Source organism: Mirounga angustirostris, unplaced genomic scaffold, assembly GCF_029215605.1.
Source record: "Mirounga angustirostris isolate CCGP_5_RB_7025 unplaced genomic scaffold, mMirAng1.0.hap1 SCAF_4, whole genome shotgun sequence".
Lineage (NCBI taxonomy): Eukaryota > Metazoa > Chordata > Mammalia > Carnivora > Phocidae > Mirounga > Mirounga angustirostris.
In genome coordinates, this window is record NW_026991712.1 from 133,028,748 (window position 1) to 133,053,343 (window position 24,596).

General features: G+C 34.9%; 2 protein-coding genes across 4 annotated transcripts in view; one reads left to right on the top strand and one right to left on the bottom strand.

Moving 5' to 3' along the window:
- Positions 1–8,851, bottom strand: part of SRSF11 (serine and arginine rich splicing factor 11) — a 42,643-nt gene extending 33,792 nt beyond the window's left edge. Inside the window, exon 1 of one of the 3 annotated variants that reach the window (XM_054512808.2) lies at positions 8,708–8,851. The gene's annotated coding sequence lies outside the window, so the exon portion shown is untranslated. The remainder of the gene's footprint in view (positions 1–8,707) is intronic. The other 2 variants (XM_054512812.2, XM_045897426.3) reach the window with 2 other exon arrangements.
- A 50-nt stretch (positions 8,852–8,901) lies between these two features.
- The window catches only part of LRRC40 (leucine rich repeat containing 40), a 50,319-nt gene continuing 34,624 nt past the window's right edge, over positions 8,902–24,596 (top strand). The window contains exons 1-3 of the mRNA XM_045897419.3: positions 8,902–9,097; positions 22,400–22,581; positions 23,654–23,727. Coding sequence (XP_045753375.1) covers positions 8,947–9,097; positions 22,400–22,581; positions 23,654–23,727 — 407 coding nt within the window. The 5' untranslated portion in view covers positions 8,902–8,946. The remainder of the gene's footprint in view (positions 9,098–22,399; positions 22,582–23,653; positions 23,728–24,596) is intronic.

Here is a 24,596-nt window from a genome sequence, read left to right on the forward strand (position 1 = left end):
TCACCTCTGTTATTGTTAGCCACCTTGGTGCGTACTAATAGAAGAAATGAGTTCCCCTAACTGACACAATTTTGCAAATCTGCAAAGCAGCAGGACTTTAATCAAATTAGTTGTTAAGCAGCAATTCCTCGCTTGCAAATACACTTTTTTGAGGACAGGGAAGGCAATGTATTAGTCTTTGTGTTTCCTGATGCCTGCCAATATACTAGTACAAAGACAGTATTTGATAAAACTTACTATCATCAGTGTGCTAAAAACTTAACAAATGCCTCACTCACATAATATACTCAGCAAAGGCTTGCTGAATGAAGACAGGAATGCATTTATCAGATTTATAAGGAAACCTGGTTGAGACAAACTCTCAAAGTATTTGGCTATGCATTTTTTCCTCTATGGCTATAGAAAGCAGTAAGAAAGACTAGGAAATAAACTGCGGCTTACAAATCCTCAACTTTAAAAAAACTTATCTGCAGATCTATTCTAATTTGAATTTTTAATTCTACAAATTAGATAATTGTATTTCTATTCTATTTCTAATTCTATAAATTAGACACCTCTATAAATATTAATATCTATTTTCTCTATCTAAATGAAGGGAAGAGGCTAAAGGATGAGTTGGCATTGGGGGACTGATAAGAGAGATGGGTAGATGGACACATACACTAGGACAGAAAAAAAAAGTCTACTTAAATTTATTTCCAGATACTAGTTTTGTATTGTCTAATTTATATTGTCTACCAATAGCAGGAAAATCTATATTTTTAAATTGACAACACAGGGTCTGTGAGCACCTTGAAAATTAACATAGAGGAAAAAAGTGCATATATACACATGCACAGTATTTTCAGCTATAATGCATATGCAGTACTTGGAAAATCACAATTTGTACAAATTTGTTTGGCTTTTTGGATTGAATGGGGTCAAAATAAATATTTGGATGGAGAAGCTCTAGATACTGACTACTCAATACTATCTATGTTATATAAGATTCTTTTGGAGTCTCAATTGAGAAAAGGCCATTTGAGGGACTATTTCACAATTAAAAAAAAAAATATATATATATATCCAGTAGAGTTGTATCTTTAAGTAAACAGTTTCAAGCATTTTAACATTAGTTTTCCCGAATCAAGGAATTAGACATTTGTGCCATTTGAACCTTTTTTCCCTATGGTATAAAATTAATTTTCTCTTATTTCTAAAGTCTGATAAAACTGGTAAAAAGGAAAGTGCACTCAACTCAGTAATGAGAGGATCTACATTAACTGAATGTTTTTAAAATGACTTTTAATCCTCAGGACGCTTAAAAGGTGCTACAGTGATTATAAATGCAGGTCTAGAGTCAAACGAAAGGGGCTCTACCACCAATTAAAATAATTGTGACCTTTGGCTCATTACTTTGTTCTTTGAATTCCTCATCTGAAAAATGAGGCTGATAGTAATGTTTACCTCACGAGGTTGTTATGAGGATGAAAATACTAACACAAATGCTTAGAAAAGATGAATATTAACTTCTGTTATTATCCTTACTCTACAAATTAAAAGTCTTTCATTTTGAAAAATGAATGGTTACCTCAACTGGGTTACATTTTACACCATCACTCTATTTTAGGCTGGTACTATGCCTTGGACATCATTCACGTGAAAGATGAATTAGAAGAGCTAATATACATAGTGAGAAAAGTTTCTTAAGATCTCACATTTTAACATAGGCTTTGTGGCATATATTAAAAATTATAAAGTAATAAATGCAAAATGTTAAATATTCAAACAATAAGTGTAAAAAAAGTACAAGTCTCCCATTCTACTCCTCTGTGCATGTATGTTCTCATCCACTATAATAGGTGCTGCCTATAATTAGCCATTATGTGAAATGCCTGTAATTCCCTTATGTGAAAAATGAGGACAAAGGTATGAGTTTTTAAGATTAGAAACATTATGGATATGAAGTACCTAGCACAGTGTCCAGCATATAGGCACTCAAAAAATGGTATATGCCATTACAGGAAAGTCTGTGTTCAACTTCCTTACCTTTTCAATGTCTTACCTTAGAGAATTATTGTCAAACGTGAAAATACTCTGTAAATTGTTAAATGGTAGTCAATATGCAAAGCACACTTATTATTAGATGCCCTTTCTTCAAGAGACTGCTGCAACTGAAACATGACACCAACAGATTTCAAATTTTCATATTCATTTTGATCCTGAAGCAGGACTTTACCAATAACATGCACAGACAGATGATGGCTATACAAAACATTCCTTCTTATTTTTTTTTAAAGATTTTATTTATTCATTTGAGAAAGAGAGAGAGCACAAGCAGGGGAAGGGGCAGAGGGAGAGGGAGTAGTGGACTCTCCACTGAGCAGGGAGCCTGATGTGGGGCTTGATCCCAGGACCTAGAGATCATGACCTGAGCCAAAGGCACATGCTTAACCATCTGAGCCACAGGTGCCCCCAAAACATTCCTTTTTTGATAAAATGCAAATTTTATCTAATGGGGTGCCTGGGTGGCTCAGTCGCTTAGGTGCCCAACTCTTGATTTCGACTCAGATCATGATCTCAGGGTAGTGAGATGGAGCCCATGTTGGGCTCTCCACTGGGCACGGAACCTGATTAAGCTGCTCTCTCTCCCTCTCCCCCCCCCCGCCCCCACTTCTCTCTCTCTCTAAAACAAAAAAACAAAAAATCCCCCCCCAAAACAACAAAAAACCCACAAATGTTCCATGGAAAAATCTTTCTAGGAAGGCTTCAATTACTTTTCTACATTTTTAGAGCAAGATTATTATTCTTATTTTCAAAAGACATAAGCAATTGCACATATGCTTGATTAATCTTAAAAGTACTGTGACATGGGTCAGAGCAACAGACCATCAAATGACCAAAGCGCAGAAAAAAAAAAAAAAGGAAAATATTACTAAGTACATTTGACAATCTGAATTCCTGACAAATGATGAAGCTAAAGACCATAATGCTTTTTCCTAAATGCCACCCCAGTCACCTGAAGTTATAAACTATGAGCTGGAATTAGCTCATGTTGAAGTCTAAAACACGTGGAGATGGTTATCAAATAATTATTTTGGAGGGAAGAGATGGTAGAGAGGTAACTTTCTAGGAAATGAATTAAAAGCAAAAAAGGTCAGAATCTCTAAAATGGAAAATAAGCAAAGCTGCATTAACAGTGAATAAATTCAGTGACAAGAGCAAAACATGTATCTCTAGAAAGATGAAGAACAAAGCTGGAGAAGAAACCTAAAGCTGGGTTCACAGATTTGCATGTGGGTCCACATATTTTTTTTTTTTAAAGATTTTATTTATTTATTTGACAGAGACAGAACGAGAGAGGGAACACAAGCAGGGGGAGTGGGAGAGGGAGAAGCAGGAGAGGGAGAAGCAGGAGAGGGAGAAGCAAGCTTCCTGCCGAGCAGGGAGCCTGATGTGGGGCTCCATCCCAGGACCCTGGGATCATGACCTGAGCCGAAGGCAGACGCTTAACGACTGAGCCACCCAGGCGCCCCTGGGGCCACATATTTAAATGTTCACTAGTATTTCACCATCCCAGTGATGGTACCTTTCATATTAAGTATATGTAACTGTGATATTTTAAGTGATGGGGAAAAAACTGACGTGGAAAAAAACTGGACAGTCTTGAAGTTATTCTGAAAGTTAAACCAGCATTTATCTTGTTTACAATTGTGAATATATTCTGCCTTGAAATTTAAGTATCAAATTTTTAAGTAAAAATCTATTGATTCTGATTGTCAACAAACTACCAAATTATTCTTATATTCTCCTCTTATCAATCTAAGTTGACACTAAGAATAAAGTCTCAGTGATCATCATATTATCTTATTAAAACAGCTGGGGAGCTTTGTTCATATAGAACAATATTTGCTATGTATAATCATGTGATTTCTCTCTTTTTGAGGTATTGAGCAAATGAAGTTGTAAGCCAAATCCAATAGAACAAAATTATCAGCAGGGAGTGATAGAAAGTCAAATTTTAAAACAGTGGATTTAATTAAAGCCAATCTTTAAACAGATTTATTTGATAGTGGTTTTGTATGTATTAACACAAAGACAATGATGATATTATGAAGTACATTCTAGGGTTTGGTGCCCTATTTTTCTCTTGTATTACTTTACTACTTTAAAGCAGGCAAATTCCAAAACCCTATAAAATTAATATTTTCAGTCAGAGAAACATTAATCTTGGAAAAATGAGCAAGAAAACAGCTTTTAAAGGTTGGAGTGGGAATCACTGGGAATAATGGGAAACATTCTCAGCTGATTTTAGAAAAGCCAATAAACATTTATTTAATGACATAAAAAGACTGCTCTATAACCACCCATTTCAGGTTTTTTTCTCTTCAATGGAAAGAAAATAAACTAAAAAATAAAACTAGTAATAATTAGGGTTCAAAAAATATGTTTTTTAACTAGTTCCTCCACTTTTTCTTCAGAGGAAAAACACTAGCATGTAGAAGCCATTTTATTTTATTTTGTTTTGTTTTATTTTATTTTTAAAAAGATTTATTTATTTATTTTATGGGGGAGAGGGAAAGAGAGGTTTTTTTTTTTAAGATTTTATTTATTTGAGAGAGAGAGCAGGGAGAGCGAGTGAGCTGGGGGGAGGGGCAGAGGAAGAGGGAGAAGCAGGTTCCCCACGGAGCCTGGAGCCTGACACGGGGGCTCCATTCCAGGACCCCGGGACCATGACCTAAGCCCAATGCAGACACTTAACTGACTGAGCCATCCTGGCACCCGGGAGAGAGAGTCTTAATCAGACTCCACATGGAGCCCCACGCAGGGCTTCATCTCACAACCCTGAGATCACGATCTGAGCCAAAACCAAGAGTTTGATGCTCACCTGACCGTGCCACCTAGGCACCCCATAAAAGCCTTTTCAAAAGAGGAAAATGAAAATGATTATTTTCCCAAAACTGGTGGACTGAAATTCTTTTGTATTGAAAGCACAGAAAAATGTAAGACCCAACATTTGAATCAAATATTAAACTACCCAGAGCAAGCTCACTGCTTTATGACTCAAAAGTAAAAACGAGGGGCACCAATGGTTAAGCTTCGAACTCTTGGTTTCAGCTCAGGTCATGATCTCAGGGTCATGAGATCCAGCTCAAGTTGGGTTCCCCACTCAGTGCACAGTCTGCGCGAGATTCTCTCTCCCTCTCCCTGCCCCTCCCCATTGTGCTCTCTCTCTCTCAAATAAATAAATAAATCTCAAAAAAAAAAAAAAAAGTAAAAGAAGCACAGAGAACATACAAAACATACGCAAATAACTATTCTAAAATAAAACGCATTCTCTCCATCAGAAAAACTTATCACACACAACTCACTAACAACAAAGTACAATTCAAAGCCACATATGAAACTATGAATAAAAATGCAAAGTATGTACTGCCTTCAACGAAATAGTATGGAATATTTCCTACTGACTTTTATTTTTTTTTTTAAAGATTTTATTTATTTATTTGACGGAGACACAGCAAGAGAGGGAACACAAGCAGGGGGAGTGGGAGAGGAAGAAGCAGGCTTCCCGCAGAGCAGGGAGCCCAACGCGGGGCTCGATCCCAGGACCCCGGGATCATGACCCGAGCCGAAGGCAGACGCCTAACAACTGAGCCACCCAGGCGCCCTACTGACTACTTTTAAAAGTTGGTAGTTACAGCATGAATGGAAAACATGTGAAAACTGCAAACTGAATTTTTAAAGGAAACTAAAAGACGTGTAACAAACACTTGAAAAGTTGAATATTTAAAACATGGAGAGCCCCTGTCCCACATAATTTTCTTCTCAATTTTAATCATTTAAAACAATTTATTGATAGAGAGACAAACATAGAGAAAACTTTGAATAGTAAGTATATGAGAATGTAAAAAATTCAACTCAAAAAACAATTAATAAGCAATATATGTTAGGTTCAAAAATGCCAATCAATAATGACAGTGTTAAAAAGTGAAATGTTCTCTCAATAAATAACTTTACCATAAAACAGTAGTTCCCACTGATTTGGCAATATTCTGAAAGATAAACATAATACTAATTCAAAATAGGCTACATCTAAATCTGTTAATTTACAAAAAGAAACTTCCTAGAAATGTCTGTAAAGCAAATTCACTTTGCTCTTAGTTGATAACATTTTTAAAACAAATGTGCTTAAAAATTTTGCACAAATACCATTTTTCTTTACTACAGTTTCTCAGTTTGCCTATATAAATCCATCTTAACTGTACTTTTCCGCTTTGAAAAAAATCTCACATGTAGCAATGTTCATAAGAGTAACACAGACATGTTTGAAAATCTTATTAAACTGTAACGGTAGAGGTAAGCCACTCTATCTTACTTTGATAATAGTTTCCGTTATGAAACAGAACAGCATTTTTTGGCTGACGTAATTCTTAGGGTCATATATTTTTTGTTTTTTTCACTTTCTTTCTTCATTTGGCAAAGAAGATAGACAAGGGAAACCTTTCATTACTTTAACAAAATGAATATAATAAATTGTAGCTAGGCAAATTCTGATACAAAAGGTATCCATGCAGTAGACTCCAGCCCCTGCACAGGAGACATCCATTTCATGTTATTTAGAAAATCCATTTTTTTTAAAGCAAATACTTTTGCTGAAATGCTCAACTTGAAAAAGGGTTGGGTTTTTTGTCTGCAATGCATTCTTCCTAAAGTAATACAGTTGATATAAAGTGCTAAGTCCCACAAATATAAGTATATATACCTATACTCTCTCATTAAAGAAGCTCAATTCAAGTTGCTTAATCTGCACTTGCTACACAGGTATAATACACAGTGTACTACAGATACATACTAGTAAAATTTTTTATATATGTCAGTTTATATCTATTGAAGTTTACCACAAGTATATGGTCACTTGGATTTTCAGAATTACTTTGCCATTAAACAGAATTATGCTTCTCTTTTACAAAATGCAGCAATGTTTACTATAATTAAGCGTCAATAACGAAATATTTAACTTCAAGTAGAAGCACAATAAATGAAAATATTATACCTTGCTGTTATTTTAAAAAATATTGAACTAAAAAAGGCATCTTTGATGGGGCAGTGGTAGCTACTGTAAACTTTAATACTTGAGCAATTCATCCTCCAAAGGTAGGCTGTTACATGCTACAAAAGAGGAAAAGTTTTTTTCCCTAATTAAAAAAAAGACAAAACCCTCTTTTTAAAACATAATTGAAGTGTCCCTTAAAATGGTTCTAGGATAAAGTCGTTGAAAATGATGAAATAAAAGCCACTAGGCAAATCATAATGATTAACAAGAACGACTTCGGAGAGAGACTTAGGTTCATATTCTTGGCTATACCACTTACAAAAACTTGTGACCTTCATTCAACAAGTTCCTTAATCCCTTTCAGCCTCAATTTCTTCACCTGCAAAATTGGTTATTGCGCTGAATAAGAGATAGCAAAGGAGGTATTATTAGCACTTGAGCCTGGCACTTACCCCTCAGTAAGGTGGAAATAATCATTACTGTCAAGATAAACTTGGGGTGGGGAGGAGGCTCATTAGTGACCTTGCAAAAACTAGGGTCCTTGCACTAAAACACTCTTCTTGCTTGGTAGTTTAACTACTGGTACTTTTCTGCTATTCACTTTTAGCGTAAAGAACTCTAAAGAACCAAGAAGTAAAAGTGAGAGAGGGTTAAAAACCGAATTTTACAGGTAGCAAGAACCTGCACTCAGGCAAAACTCTGTGCTGCAGAATCTGTCAGTGGGCCGTCATCCTACCTTTCAAACATCCTACAGATCCCCAAGTTAATAGAGGGTTAGGAGGATATTTCCCGGTATATGCCTTTTAAAACAAAATCACTTCGGGCAAAAGAAAAGTCTAGCACCCAGCACAGTACTGAAGATGATGAATTCCTAATTATTTGTCGAATGAATCAATACAGGTGTACATTTCAGACAGAAACTAACTACCCAGGAAAACCGACGTATCGGACAAAATTTTCATTTTCTATCCTGGAGTCCCTTTCCTCACCAAGCACTCAATAGTTAAAGCTCTATCTTCACTTATTTAAACAAACAAACAAACAAACAAACAAACCGAATGAGATAGGAATTATTCCTAATTTCACTAAAAAGAAGTAAGCTTTAAAAACGGGCAAATAAACTGCCTAGTTAGTTACACGGCTGGTAAGATACAGAAGCAGCTGGGATTCGAACTCACATCTCCTGGGCTTCAAAGTCCAAGCTGTTTTCGCTACACTAAAGTTTGCGTCTCCACTTGTCTCTGTACGCTGTCCAGTGGAGAGAACATTTATCATTAAGCTTTCTTTTTTCTCCTCTGATGCCAGCCCTTCCATTTCACACCACCTCCTATTCTGGACCATAAACTAAACACAACAGCAGGCAAGGTGCTCTAATTCTAGGAGTCCGGGTATACGCGCGAAGAACAGAAATCTGTTTTACTTGTTACGCCGGACGAAGGTCCTGCGCCACCACCACAAACGACAAACACACACTAGGGTCCAGAGAGGCTGCAGACCGCGCCCAGGTCTCAAGTTTTAGTCAAGGCCCACGTTCAGGCCAGGCGAGGAGAGAGGTTATCCTTCCCTGACACCCCCGCCAAGGCGCGAGCACAGGAGAGAAGGCTGGAGTCGCAGGAACAGTACAAACAATAAACCCTTAAAGCCCCTCTTCAGCCCGTTAAACGCACTTACTTGAGCGAAGTAATTGCAAGACACAAGGCCGGCACCGGCAACGGGAAGGGCTCCTCTACCCTCCAGCCCAGGCTCTGGCGGTGACGACATCGGGGCCGCGCCGCGGAGAGCGAAGGCCCGTCGCCAGGCCACGAGCGCCGCGCACGGAGCGCGCGCTCACGGCAGGGGCGGGGTAGCTTGCCGGCGCCACCTTTAAACGTCACGCGCCGAGCTCCGGTTCTGGACTAAAGGGTTTGAACATGTCGCGCCTGAAGGGAGTGGCGGAGCGGGATGCCCGAGTGGGTTTCAGAGCTGAGAGGAGAGACTTCGGTGCTTCAGTACCGCAGGGGCTGTTAAAGGCAGCGAGGAAGAGCGGCCAGTTAAACCTTTCGGGTCGGAATCTCAGTGAAGGTAAGATCCGGAGGTACGACCAGATTGTGCTATTAGGAAGCACTTGCCCCTGGCAGGCTCCCTTTCCTTGGCCTGCTTTTTTTGACCATCTTTGCCACAGTCTCCTAACCAGGACCCCGGGGCTCTAATTCAGGCACCCATCACATTCCCACTGGTTCGGTCTGGCACGTTCGGTTCCTACTTTTCTGAGCACATTTCTTAAATTGAGGATCAAGATAGATGCCACACAAAGTGAATTTGAGACCATCCTCAAAAACCTAGTAAAGATCAACAGGCACCTCTCTGGATACCATGAATGAATAATAGCCAAATGCTCTTGTGATTGTCTCTTGTGTAAGGGAGGGATTGGGGAGAGAGAATATAGCATTCTTCCTGTAATGTTTCTCTCTACTTATATTCAGGTTTTAGGCTATCTGGGATTGAAACCTTCCATTTTCCTTACAATGATTGCTTTTTTATTGTGTCCTATATAGAGTAGACCAAGCAAATACTTTCAGAACAAATGAAAGGGTATATGACATAAAATCTCTGCTCTATCTGGAAAAGCTTTTAATCAGTGGAAACATAAATATTTTAAAACTACAGATGTACATACACATTTGTTTTTCTCAGAGGCTGGAACATTCTCCTTGATACCTGACTAGGGCTTTTTGCTTCCTGTAGGACTCTGCTCAAAGGTCACACCTCATACAGGCCCTTCCTAACTACCCTAATCAATAAATACCATTGCTAACACTATGGTTTTTTTTTTACCTGTTTAATTTTTTTAATAACATTTATCACTATCAGAATTTATATTATGTATTTGTTTACTGTCTTCCCTGCTCTCCCACTAGAATGTTAGTTTCATGAAATCAAGGAGCTTTGTGTTATTCACTGTTGTCTCACTAACAACCCAAACAGTGCTTGGTTCATAATAGATTCTTATTAAATGTTTGTGGAAGGAATAAGCGAATGAATGAATATTTCTGAATACTAAGTGGTGTACTGGAACGTACTTTTTGATTGGACCCAGATGATTTTGTCTATTAAAGTTTAAGGGAGCAAATGAATTTTGACTCTTAACTCCATGATGACATGATCAGGACTGTTTAGGTTATTACTGTGTAAACAGCTTACCACAATACCTGGCACATACTAGGTACTCAATAAATTATGTTGAATGAGTTTTTCATAGAGGAGAAAAATATAAATGGGAGAAGCACATGGTATTTGTACCTTATAAATCAAAAAGAAATCCTTGTTATCATAATGTAGAATGTGTTTATCTAGCTATAGCCTTCAACATCTCTTGTCGTTCAAACTTTGACACCCAAACCACTGTAATTCTGAAACATGTATAGCCCCTTGTGGAGCCATGCTCCTTATCTGCACATCTTTGCTCATGTAACTTTGAGATGGTTAATCTCACTGTACCTTATTTTCTCATTTATAATGTGTAGTGATAATAGGGCCTACTAAGATTTAATTGAGATAATACACACAAAGTCCTTGGTAATAAAAAGGACACAGTAAAAATTATCATTTTTGTTGCTATCACTGTTAACATTGTAATAGCTTCCTAAATGCTTTCCTGGATTTCTTAAGTCTCACACTCTAAAACAGTGTCCTTACCAAGAGTTATCTTTCTAAAACCTGGATCTTATTATGTCACTCACATTTAATGACTCCCCATACATCATAAGATTCAGTATAAAGTTCTTAGTGCAACATACAAAAACCTTTTGAAATCTTGCCCTTAAGTATTTACAAGGCCCTCCCGTCTTTTCTCAGAATCCTATACTTTAACAACGACAGTAATGAAAAATTCTTCTCCCCAAACAACTAATCTTTTAAAACAGTCTTTTAGATTGTAGAACAAGTCTCTTTAGAATAGTTTTAGGTTTCCAGAAAATTGAACAGATAGTACAGAGTTCCCATATACACCCTTACCCCAGCTTTTGGTTTCCCTTTATTAACATCTTACATTAATGTTAGTGTACTTGTTACAGTTGATGAACTAATATTGATACATTATTATTAATTAAAATCCATAGTTCACTTTACTGTTCACTCTTAGTATTGTATAGTTCTGTGAGTTTTGACAAATGCATAACGTCCTGTATCCACCATTATGGTATCATATAGAACAGTTTTACTGCCCTAAAAATCCTCTGGGCTCTACCTGTTCATTCTGGCAAGCCTGGCAGCCACCATTCTTTCTGCTCCTGTAGTTTTGCCTTTCCCCAAATACCATATAATTGGAATTATACAATAAGTAGCTTTTTCAGACTGGCTTTTTTCACTAAGCAGTATGCATTTAAGGTCCTTCCATGTCTTTTTGTGGCTTGATAATTCATTTCTTTTTATCACTGGATATTACTCTATGGTATGGATGTGCCATTTTATCCATTTACTTTTTGAAGGACATTTTTGTTGCTTCCAGTTATTGGCAGTTATGAATGAAGCTGCTATTTGTGCTCAGGTTTTTGTGTGGATGTAAATTTTCAACTAATTGGGTGTAAACTTAGAGTGCCATTGCTAGATCACATGGTAAGACTACGCTTAGCTTTGTAGGAAATTGCCAGACTGTCTTCCAGAATGGAGGTAGCATTTTGCATTCTCAACAGCAATGAATGAAAGTTCCTCTTCTACTTCCTTGCTGCTATTTGGTATTATCAAGTTTTTGGAGTTTAGCCATTCTATTAAGTATGTAGTCCTGTCTCAATGTTGTTTTAGTTTCCTATTCCCTAATGACATATGATGTGGAACATCTTTTCATAAGCTTGTTTGCCATCTGTATATCTTCTTTGGTGTAGTGCCTTTTCAGATCTTTTGTCCATTTTTTAATTGGGTTGTTTGTTTTCTTACTGTTGAGCATGGTTGTCCTTTGCCTTTTCATGCTGCATGTCTCTGTTCAGTAAGTTAGGGTTCAATGAATAAGTGATACATAAAAGGCTAATGTCCTGTTAGGATTTTTTAAAATCTGTGTTATATGACATATAGATGAAGGCTACATAAGTGGTTTTGTTTTTTGACATAAGTTAGTTGTAGAAAAATGATTACTATTTTCTGATAAACTTGTACTATCTTGTCCCTTTTACTGTTATACTTTTTAAAATATACTCATTTTTTAAAAAGTCTTCTTGGGGTGCCTGGGTGGTTCAGTTGGTTAAGCATCCAACCCTTAATGTCGGATCAAGTCATGATCTCAGGGTCCTAAGATCGAGCCCTATGTCGGGCTCCACACTGGGCGTGGAGCTTGCTTAAGATTCTCATTCTCCCTCTCCCTCTGCCCTCTCCCCAAGCCCCCACCCCCCTTTTTCTCTCTATCTCCAAATAAATAAATAAAAATAAAAAAGACATTATTTTTATTATTTTTATTATCATTATTTTTATTATCTCCAAATGTTATTACCTAAAATTATGAATTATGTTCAAAAGCGATTATCAAACATGGCTTTCTGATTGCTATCAATATGTATGAGATATCATGAGATATTTTATATGAAAGATATGAGATAATAAATATGAAAGTGTTTGAATGCTGTGGGGAGTTACAGACACTTATTTAAATTGCATTTGTTATATATCTGCTATCTGTGGTTCTTCCAGATATTGTGAAGAAGCAAATTAACACTTCAAACAATTTATAGTCACATAGGCATTTTAATATGTTTTATTCAAATTTATTTATTAAGAATTGCACTTATTGAACAAATAACAAATTTTTATGTTGTACTCCAGGTCTTTCTTCCCTCCATATTTATGCAGCAATTTAAAATTGCTCATGTCCATTATTTCTATATTGGAAAAATAGAACTTAGCCTTTCATTTTGATGTATATAACCCAAAGCAGTTAAAATTCTGTTTATTCTTTCTCTTAGATGGTGGCCTTCTTGAATTGATTCTTCTTAGTGGAAGCTCTAAGAGCAGTGAGGCATTTTATTACCCTAATAGGGTGTTAACTGGTACCCAGTACACCTTAATTTCTACCTGTAACTGAAATGAGTACTCTTGATGGCTTTTAGTACCCTTTCTTTTGATAGGCCATAGTTCTTTTATGAAAATACCCATTTATCATTTTCTTCTTTATAAAAGCATTGTGTCTATTATAGAAAAAGTATAATCCATAGAAAGCATAAAAAGGGAAAATAATCATTCAGGGTTAGTCACTGTTGATATTTTGAAGGTTTTTCTTCTAAAGTTTTTTTGTGTGAATACGATGTATAATTTGCCTTGTGTTTTTTATTTTAAGCAAATTTAGAATTGTACTGAGTCCTGCTGTACTTCTGTTTGGACATTTTTTGGTGTCACTTGAATAATCTGATTATTTTTAATGACTATAATATTTCATCTTATGACTACTATAATTTACTTAAACATTTGAATATTGTTGGCAGTTTTAAAGTTACCATTCTTGAGTGTCAGTTCTATAGACTGACAAAGGCGTGCTGAAACAAAATAACTGTTAATAACCAACTTCAAAGAAGAATATTAGAAATATTCTGGAAATTTTTGAATGACAGCTCTTTTTCTGAACAAGTACACAAAAATATATCATTGTTTGATTTAGTATGGATATTGCAGCTTTTTCACTGGATCAGATAAAAGAAAGATGGAGTTGAAAAGGAGGTATTTATTGTTGCCTTGTGGTTACGTGACATTGGTAGAATAGTAGTGTAGAAAATGTTTTTGGGTGATACATCAGAAACTGAATGAAAGTAAAAGGTACCAGAGTTTGGAACAAAAAGAATGCTGTGAATTTTAAAGGAAACCACACTGTTGAACTGACAGGAGAATTGGTAAGTGGATACTTTACTAAACAAACCAATTAAATTTATTTGGAAACCATTATTTGAAAGGGAAATATGGGTATAAGGGTGTCCTTATTTTGAAGAGAGCAGTTTGGTTAGTTTCCATTTGTGGAATTAAGTAAATAGGTTTAGGGCTTCTAGGCCTCACGATGTCATGCCTTCTGTTTAAAGGTACTGAGAATTTGCATTTTTCAGTATGTACAGTTTGTTATGACACAGTAAAAAGTGTAACATAAACCATATATTTCCCAAGTTTTAAACAGCCATCCTTAAATCTATATTAACTGTGTTCTGCTTTACTATTTAGCTTAACTCTATTTTGACTACTGGTTGTCTTAATCGAATTTAATAGTCTAAACAGCTAATAAGAATTAACCAAAGTATCACATTTTAATAACAAATAATTCCAGAAAGAAACTATTGAGTGGATCATCCAAATAAGCTATTCTTGAACATTCTTAGAAATGAAAACAAGAGGAAAGTGTTTTAATCTGTATATAATAGCAGAATCTTGAGGTAAACATTTAGTTTTTAGTATACTGAAATCCAGGGAAGTTTGCTTGTTTGGGTTATGAAACAAGGAACTAGATGGTTAATTAAAAGTGCCATTCCTATTTCTTGGTCTGTTAAAATAGTTCTGAACTTCAGTGTTTCAATCTCTTGAAAAGTGTAGCTCGAGTTGCTATCAGTGCCAAATGTGTTTAATAAATTAGTGCAGAACTTAAACTTATCCCTATATTAATATGTTCACTCATTTGCATTTTAGTATGTTTTCTTGAGTAGGAGAGGACAGAGGGTGTTAGTTAAGTGAATGCCATCTGTCATAGTTATTGTCACAGGAAAAGTACAGATTGGGAAGGATGGAATTACAGTTTCAGTGAGGCTTATCTTCACTATAAAGCTGAATGTACCGTCAAATTAAAGTATAAATTCAAACTTGTTTTTCTCTTAAAGTGATTGGTAAAAATGTTTTCTTTTTTATATGTTAAACATTGTTTCTTTTTCTTCTTTTTTTTTTTTTTTTTACAGTATCCTATGGGACTTCAGGAGAGAACAGTTCTCTTCATGCATTCTAACATAACAATGACTCAGGTGTTCTAAAATGCAAAGATACATTCCTCTGGGTCAATCTCAAGCTGAAACTGAGTTAATGCTTTCTATATAACTATTTAATTTTACTCTGGTGGTGTGTGTGTGTGTATAAGTGTATGAGTGTATTTGTTTCTTATTAAACTTTAAAGATAGTCTGAAAGTGACACTGCAGTATTGTGGATCGTCAGTATGGGATTCTTTCTTTAATGTAAAGGGGCCACTGTGGAGAAATTTGGATGTTTATCAATGAGCTTTCCCTGATCTTTTACATAGTGCTGGATTTACTGCTTTATTCCTGTAAAATCCTCATAATTCGGTAGAGGGTTTAGTGAATGGCATTTGTAGGATAAGCTGATATTAAAATATTGTTCTGCACCTAGCAGAAGACTTTTTGTATTACTACTGCTGCATCCTACCTAGCTTTTATGTTACTCTGGGGCCCTCTTATTTAATCAACAAGGAAATTGGTAACCAGAGATGTTGGATTACTGGCCAGTTTGATTAGTTGCGCAGTTTAAACCAACACTTAGTTCTCTGACTCTCTGGTCAGTGATACATCCATGATGTGATACAGTGTATTATAGTTTCATATATTTACAACCGTTTAGCAGATGGAATCTACATATACAAGGGTATAGACCTTAATAGGAATGATTACGATTTTCTACTTTAAGGAAATATCATATACTATGGGTGATCATTGTATCTATGCAACTGTTCAAAACCATCAAAATAGATTTTTAAATTTCATGGTTTGTTGCTTCTGTAGTTTACTGGCTACACATTCTTTTAGCCTTCCATGTAAACACCATTTTAAACATTTTTTTTTTATTTCTTCTCTGTTTCTTCCCTTACCCACTTCTAAGTATCTTCCCCAAATTAGACAGTTCTCTGCCATCAACTCATCTGTAGTCCCCATTTCTATAATTAGCTATTGTCAGTGGAAGATAAAGTAATATGCACCAAAAAAACATGCAAAGGAATCTTTTCTCAGTCTTCGTTAATGGCCATTCTGTTCATTGTGGAAGGCTCTAGTTACATATGGCTATTTAAATGTTAATTAACCAAAATTAAATAAAATTAAAAATCATGTTCTTTAGCCACATTTTAAGTGTTGTATGCAGCTAGTGGCTACCATATTGAATAGTGCAGCATATAGGATATTTCCATCATTGCAGAAAGCTGTATCGAGTACTGTTTGAAACAATTATCATCTTGTGAGAAATATATATATGTGTGTGTGTAGGTGTATATATGTATGTGTATTTATGCATATATATGTATCTCAATTTGTTTATTCATTTGATATATATGTGAATATATGCATACATAAGATTACCTTGATAGATTACATCATCTTTATTTTTTTGAGTTAACCTTATTGGGGTATAATTTATAAACAATGTATGCATCCATTTTAAGTGTACCATTCAGTGAGTTTTGATATATATATATGTACACACACACATATATATACACATACATACAGTTGTGTAACCACTACCGCAGTAAAAAATACAGAGTATTTCCAACACTCAAAAAGTTCCCTTATGCCCCTTTTTTGTCAGTCAACCCCCACTGCTAATTCCACACAACTGGTGATCTGCTTTTTGTCAGTATAGATTAGCTGCTTCTAGAATTTCATTTAAACGGAATTATACATTTGCAATTTTTGTTTTGTTTTGGGCTTCTCTTGCTTAGTATGTTTTCTGAGGTTCATCCCTGTTGTTTATATCAGTAGTTTTTTTTATTGTTGAGTAATAGTCCGTTGTATGTATATACCTCAATTTGTTTATCCATTCACCTGTGATCAACATTTGATTTGCTTCTAGTTTTTGGCTGTTATGAATAAAACTGCCATGAGCTTTCAAGTAAAGTCTTTGTGTAGACATATGTTAGCATTCCTGTTGAGTTACATACCTGGGAGTAGAATTGCTTGACATATAGTAATAAGTGTATATTTAACTTTATAAGAATTTACTTTTTGCTCCCAGTAAACATGGGAGATTCATTTGCTCCAGATCATTACCAACACTTTGTATTGTCAGTCTTTTTGACATTAGCATTCTTGTGCTTGTATTGTAGTACCTCCTTATGATTTTATTTATATTTCCTTAATGACTCATGATGTTGAGCATCTTTTTCAATGTTCATTGGCCATTTGTATTATCTTCTGCCAAGTGTTCAGATTTTTTGTCTATTTTTAAATTGGGCTATTTGTATTTAAGTTGTAAGAACTTTTATATTTTGGGGACAGAAGTACTTCTCAGATATCTATCTCTATTGATATCTAATATATTTTCCTGGTCTGAGGATTAATAATTTCTTTAGAAAAACATAAGTTTTCAGTTTTGAGGAAGTCCAATTTATCAATTATTTTTCATTTGGGATTTGTACTTTTTCTGTACTAAGAAATTTTATCCACCCAGGGGCTGTGAAGATTTTCTCCTCTGCTTTCTTTTAGAAGTTTTATAGTTTTGTCTTTCATATTTAAGTCTATGATCTATTTTAAGTTAATTTTAGGGTGTGTCATAAGGTAAAGGTGGAGGTTCATTTTTTTATCCACATGAATTTACAGTTCCAGTGCCATTTGTTGAAAAGACTATTTCTTATTAAATTGGCATTTCTGTTGAAAATAATTGATAATATATTATTGCATGGAATATTCCTGAACTCATTTTTTCTATTGATTTATATATCTTTATACTAATACACTGTCTTGACAAGTTTTATGGTAAGACTTTAAATCAAGTACCATTAAGTTCTACAACTTTTTTCTACTGTTTCAAAAGTTATTTTATCTATTTTAGTTCTTTTGCATTTTGATAATACATTTTAGAATCAGCTTGTTAATTTCTGTGGAAACGCCGTCTGAGATTTTGATTAGGATTGTGCTGAATCTGTAAGTCACCTTGGGGAGAAGTGACAACTTAATTAGTTTGTAATGTGGTATATTTATCTGCTTATCTAGACCTCTAAATTTTCACAGCAATATTTTTTATTTTCATACCAAAGGTTTTGCATATATTTGTTAAGCTTAGCCCTATTTCATGGTTTTAGATGCTGTGTCTTATAAATCTTTAAGCATTTAAAAAGTATTTTCTTTTTTTTTAAAGATTTTATTTATTTATTTGAGACAGAGAATGAAAGAGAGAGAGCACATGAGAGGGGTGAGGGTCAGAGGGAGAAGCAGGCTCCCTGCTGAGCAGGGAGCCCGATCCCGGGACTCCAGGATCATGACCTGAGCCGAAGGCAGTCGCTTAACCAACTGAGCCACCCAGGCGCCCCAAAAAGTATTTTCATTTATTGATTGCGAATACATAGAAGCACAGTTGATTTTTGTATATTAACCTTGAATTCTGTGGAATCTCTAAACACATTCCATATAATTTTTTTATAGATTCCTTAGGATTTTCTGCATAGATGATCATGTTTTCTACTAATAGAGATGATTTTACTTTTTCCTTTCCAATCTGAATGCCATTTATTTATTTTCCTTATCTTACTACATTGGTCAGGACCCAGAGTAAAATTCTGAAGTAGTGATAATGGGCGAAAGCACTTAGTCTTTACTATTATGTATGATGTTAGCTATATGTTTTCATAGAAACCCTCTGTTAGGTCAAAGGAATTCCCTTCAGTACTTAGGTTTTTGAGAGCTGCTTCTTGTTTATTTTTGTCAGATGCTTTTTTTTTTTTTTTTTACATTTCTTGAGAATCATTGGTGTCTTTTTTTTCTGTTAATATGATAGATCTCATTGATCTTCAGATGTTAAAAGTCTTTCATTCTTGATGTCATTCCCACTTGATTCTGATGTATTTTTTTATATGTAGGTAATAAATTTGTTAAGGAATTTTGAGCCTATAATCATTAGGGAGTTTGTAGTTTTTTTCTTTTTCTTTTTTCTTTTAATGTCTTTGTCTGGTTTTGGTATCAGGCAAATGCTGGCTTTATAAAAATGAGTGAGGGATTGCTCTTTCCTCTGTTTCCTGAAAGAGTCTATGTAGAGTTAATATCATTTCTACTCCAGATGTCTGTTAGAATTCACCAGTGAAGCCATCTGGGCCTGGAGTTTTCTTTGTTTTAAATATGTTTTAAATATGTTTTAAATATTTAAATGGGAATATTTAAAATAGCAAATTCAATTTCTTTAATAGATGCAAGGCTACTCAGGTTTTATATTGCTGTTGTGGTTTTTTTTCCCCCTTTCAAGGAATTTGTTCATTTTAATTAAGCTGTTGAATTTATAGATGTAAAGTTGTTTATAATATTCCCTTATCTTTTTAACATCTGTAGGATCTAAGGTGGTATTCCAATTTTCAAAGAACAGGTATTGGTTTCATTGTTTTTTATCTATTCTGTTTCATTGATTTCCCCTCTATTTCTTTGCTTTTGTTTACTTTGGGTACTTTTTCTAGTTTATGATTGTAGCTTAGATTATTATAAAATGAGATTATTTATGAAGCAAGACTGGACATGAGTTGATAATTGTTATAGGTGGATGATGGATACATGGAGTGTTACTTCATTATACTATTCTCTAAATTTATGTATATATTTGACATTTTATATAATACTTTAAATTTTACATAAAGCAAATGAGGGGCACTTGGGTGGCTCAGTTGGCTAAGTGTCAAAATCTTGATCTCAGCTCAGGTCTTGATCTCAGGGTTGTAAGTTCAAGCCCTATGTTGGCCTCCACACTGGGTGTGGAGCCAAATAAATAAATAAATAAACCTGACTACATAGTAATTTTTTTCACATTTATACGCCTATTGACATTTATCTTTACCTGATTGTTTCATGCATTGGTAAGCTATTTTAGGATGGCTCTATAGAATTCCTCAATAATTAGGACTTTTTATAACTTTTAGTGGTTCTTTGTGTTTTGGGGTAGGGAGAGAAAAGTGACATGAATCTTGAAGCTGTAAGCTCTTCAAGAAATTGGGATACCTCACAAACTGTAATGGGGAAAAGAATGAGCAGTATGTCAGTGTTTATGGAAAAGCAAATTGATACATATTCAGTAACAATATAATATCAACAGTTATCCATTCCTTGATAGTTCCCACAAGGACAAATTTTGCTAACAAAAAAATCTGAAATAATGATAAAATTGTAACATTGATTTAGTATAGTTGATGGGTAACAGGTATTTTCATTATGTTGTGTGAATTTCTTGTGCTCCCTGCCTTCGTCCCCACCAAAATTTGTTATTACATTGCTTTTTAATTATAATCATCCTCATGTACCGATACATAGGTATCAGAGAAAAATAGATGCACAAATGCTCTATATATTTTCTTAGGAGTAGAGTTGTGCGTATCACATAGTTTCTTCTGTACCTTTTTGTGTGTTTTGTATTGTTTCATCTTGCCTTGTTTTTTTGTTCTGGAAATTTTTGTTGGTGACTGAACCTGGATGGCATGTTGGTAACTTTTAAAAAAAAATTTCTCAAGAGTAACATTGATATTTAGTCAAATACATGAACATCGCCAGTTATATGGATTCTTTTGGTGTCAATAAATTATCATGCTAATCTGTAGTTGATCTCTATTTCTTATTCCCACTCAACCATCCATACCTATATACCAAAATAATAATAATAATAATGGTAGCAATGGTAATAGTAATAGTAGTAATAATGGTACATTTTATGGTGCTTTTGCTCTCGAAAAAGTTGGGGAGAGTGAATTCTTTTTATTTTGCTTTACTTTAAAAATAAACCTCTATCCACAAACAGAAACATGAATGGACTTATATTCTATAATATTCATATTATCTGGATTCATTGGTAGAAGTATAAAGAAGAGGCTACCTAACCAGAGAGAAGGGGTAGGAAAGGGATCTTTTCATTCATTCTAATATGAATATAGATACCCCATTTTTTTGAAGGAGTGTAAGTCTCATGGATTTCAGGAGCTTTGCTTTGCTACTATAAAACCATTATATCAGATTAGTAATCCTGAATTATACTTCAATGTGCTGAATTTGAAACTTGGACCACAGCTTTCCATTTAGTCTCATTCTGACATCTTAGTCAATGACTGCAGGATATAACCAGTTGTTGCCTTGATTAATAACCGCTGAAAGTTCTAGATCATACTACTATGTAGTCCTTTTATGAAGGAATGAAGGACTTTTTTTTTTTAAGATTTTATTTATTTGAGAGAGGGAGAGCACATGAGGGGTTGGGGGGGCAGGCTGAGGGAGAGGGGGAAGCAGGCTCCACACTGAGCAGGGAGCCTGATGTGGGGTTCGATCCCAGGACTTTGGGATCATGACCTGAGCCGAAGGCAGACGCTTAACCGACTGAGCCACCCAGGTGCCCTGGAATGAAGGACTCTAAAATAGTTTTGCTACAACGCTATAGCAAGTTAATACCCTCTGGAGTTTCAGATTTTATAGTGGTGAAACTGGACTCTTCCCTGTTCAATTTATATGGTCTTATTTGCTGTGTTTAAGAGGTTACTGTATTTGCTGCAGTAGAATTCACACAATATTGTGTGATGGAGTAAGAAATAAAATTGTATGTTAGGTAAAATAGCAGCTACCAGAATTAGTTATGCCTTCCAAATGTCCACTGAGAGTCAAGACAATATAGCTGTGCACATGTTTGAATCCCATTTCTGCTACCTACTAGCTAATAGCCCTAGGTAAATTATACATTCTGTGTCCCATTTTTCTTATCTGTAAATGAGAATAGTAATAGCACCTACCTCAGAGTTATTATGAGGTTTAAATGAGTATGTTAGAAAATTGCCTGATATTTGTAAATGTTAGCTATTATTATTAGATATTATTATTACTAGTGCTTTCTCAGACAGCATATACTCCTGTTATAAAACTTAGGACATCACCTTGTAAATGTTGATTTTCATGCTTTTATTGTATTAGCATAATGATAAAGTCCCTTCTTTATTGTCTTATATATCTACTACAATGTGCTGTGCAGAGTATGTGTATAGTAAATATAGTTGAATGAAAATAAAAGTAAGGAGCACCTGGGTGGCTCAGATGGTTAAGCGTCTGCCTTCAGCTCAGGTCATGATCCCAGGGTCCTGGGATCAAGTCCCGCATCAGGCTCCTTGCTCAGTGGGGAGCCTGCTTCTCCCTCTCCCTCTACCTGCCCCTCCCCTGCTTGTGCTCTTTCTCTCTCTCTCTGTCTGACAAATAAAGTCTTAAAAAAAAAGAAAATAAAAGTAAGATTTAATATATAAAATACATATCACATTCTGTTTTTGAACAAAATCAACTTTAGTTGTAATTTATTGCTCTTTGAATTTTTAAAAAGTTTTTAATGTTTCAGAAAATGCTTTTCAATAGATAAACTGAATGGCTATTATAAAAGTATGTCACTTAGTATTTCACTTCTTGTTTTCTTTCTTTTTGGTGTGGTGGTGATGGAAATAGTACCTCAGTGTGTCTGGAGAATAAATGTGGATATTCCTGAGGAAGCTAATCAGAATCTTTCATTCAGTGCTACTGAGCGATGGTGGGAGCAGACGGATTTGACCAAACTAATCATATCCAACAATAAACTTAAGTCACTTACAGATGACCTACGACTCCTGCCTGCACTCACTGTTCTTGATGTAAGTTGACTAGTATCAATATGGGTTGTTAAGGAGACTCTAAAGGTAAATTTAGGCTTTGATAAGCAGAAAACACATGTTTAATTGGTAGAACATAAGGAAGAATAAATTATTGATAGGCATAGCATGATGGTTAAGAGTGCACTTACAGAACATAAGGCTTCCAATTGTGACTGCGTCACTTGATAGCTGTGTGACCTCAGGAAAGTTACTTCATTGTACCTCAGTTTCCACATCTATAAACCAGGACTGACACTACTACCTATTTTTAAAAATTGTTCTTAGAATTTAATGCATTATTGCATGTAAACAGAATCCATATTTAACAAGTGGTTGCTGTTGCTCATCTTTTTCCTTTTATTGCTGTTATTTTTCTCTTCATCAACCTAGACATTAAAGCAGTACTTGGAATTACTTTTTTTTTTAAACTTCAGTACTGACTTAAATTATTGAACTTCTTGTGTGTTTATTCAAGGACTATTTTTTAGTCTCGTTGCCACGTCATATTGTAAAGCATGAGTAGTTTATTTCGCAATCTGTGGAGTTTTGATGTACTTTACTTAGGAACATCAGAAATCTTCCAATTCATGTCTGAAAGTGTTGAATCTGGTCAAATTTCTAGAGAAGTTTTTATTTTCCTCATTTGCAAAATGAATGGATTGAATCTAAGGTTCCATATATCTTGAAAATAATATGAGAACATAGTAGAGGTCCTCCTCCTCTTTCTTGTTTTCATTTTTTGTATATGTTGACATAAATTATACCATCAAGTGCTATTAGTTTCTAACCCTCTCATCTCTCATTTGAGATTGAAATTTCACTGAATGAGGTAAGGTTATTTTTTTTAATTGTAATATTTAAAATTGATGACTTACCACTTCATGACTTTTGAACAGGAGCTTAGTCAACTTCAAACTCCTTTTCTGCTTCTATACATAGAACAAATTAACAATACTCCAAGTATACTATTAAATTAGAATAGCAGAATTATTGTTGAAGAATTCTGTACAATGGCAAACTCATATGGTTAATTAAAAGACTAAGATATTGACTGTTTTTTAATAACTTTTAGGTACATGATAATCAGCTGACATCCCTTCCTTCTGCCATAAGAGAGTTAGAAAATCTTCAGAAACTTAATGTCAGGTAAAATTTAAGCTTATTTAATTTCAATATTGCTAATATAAGGGTGTAAATCTAATATTCTTTAAAAATTTTTTTTAATACTAGAAAATATTTTTGTATTAACTCAAAGTGGTAAAAGCAGAGTAAGAATTTTTATTTATTTATTTATTTTTATAGATTTTATTTATTTGAGGGAGAGAGTGAGAGAGACAGAGAGCGGGGTGGGTAGAGGGAGAAGTAGACTCCCCACTGAGCAGGGGGCCCAATGCGGCACTTGATCCCAGGACCCTGGGATCATGACCTGAGCCAAAGGCAGGTGCTTAACCGACTGAGCCACCCAGGCACCCCAGAGTAAGAATTTTAAATTTTCTCAGATGATTTTTGTTGAATTTTTTATTATTTTTGCAGAATTGCCTGCATGTTTTTCTGATTTTATAAATGTAAGGCCAGTTGATTTTTTTAAGTACTTTTTGTTTTATTTACTTATATATTTATTTTAATTTTTAAAAAGATTTTATTTATTTGAGAGAGAGAGCACAAGTGGGCAGGGGGGCAGAGAGGGAGGGACAAGCAGACTCCCTGTTGAGCAGGGAGCCCAAGGACCTGGGGCTCAATACCAGGACCCTGGGATAATGACCTGAGCTAAAGGCAGATGCTTAACTAACTGAACCACCCATGTGTCCTCTTTTTGTTTTATTTTTATGTAACAATTTTTACTGGTTATTTTAGTAACCTTTTTGTTGATATCTCAGGTTTTAAGTTACTTTGATATTCTAAAAAATATCTAGGTCAAGCAATAGGAAAAAATTTGAAATAATTCTTTCATTAATGATGAAAAATGTCATGGTTTTAGTATTAGTAGCTTTTAAACTTTTCTGAGGACTCCTGGA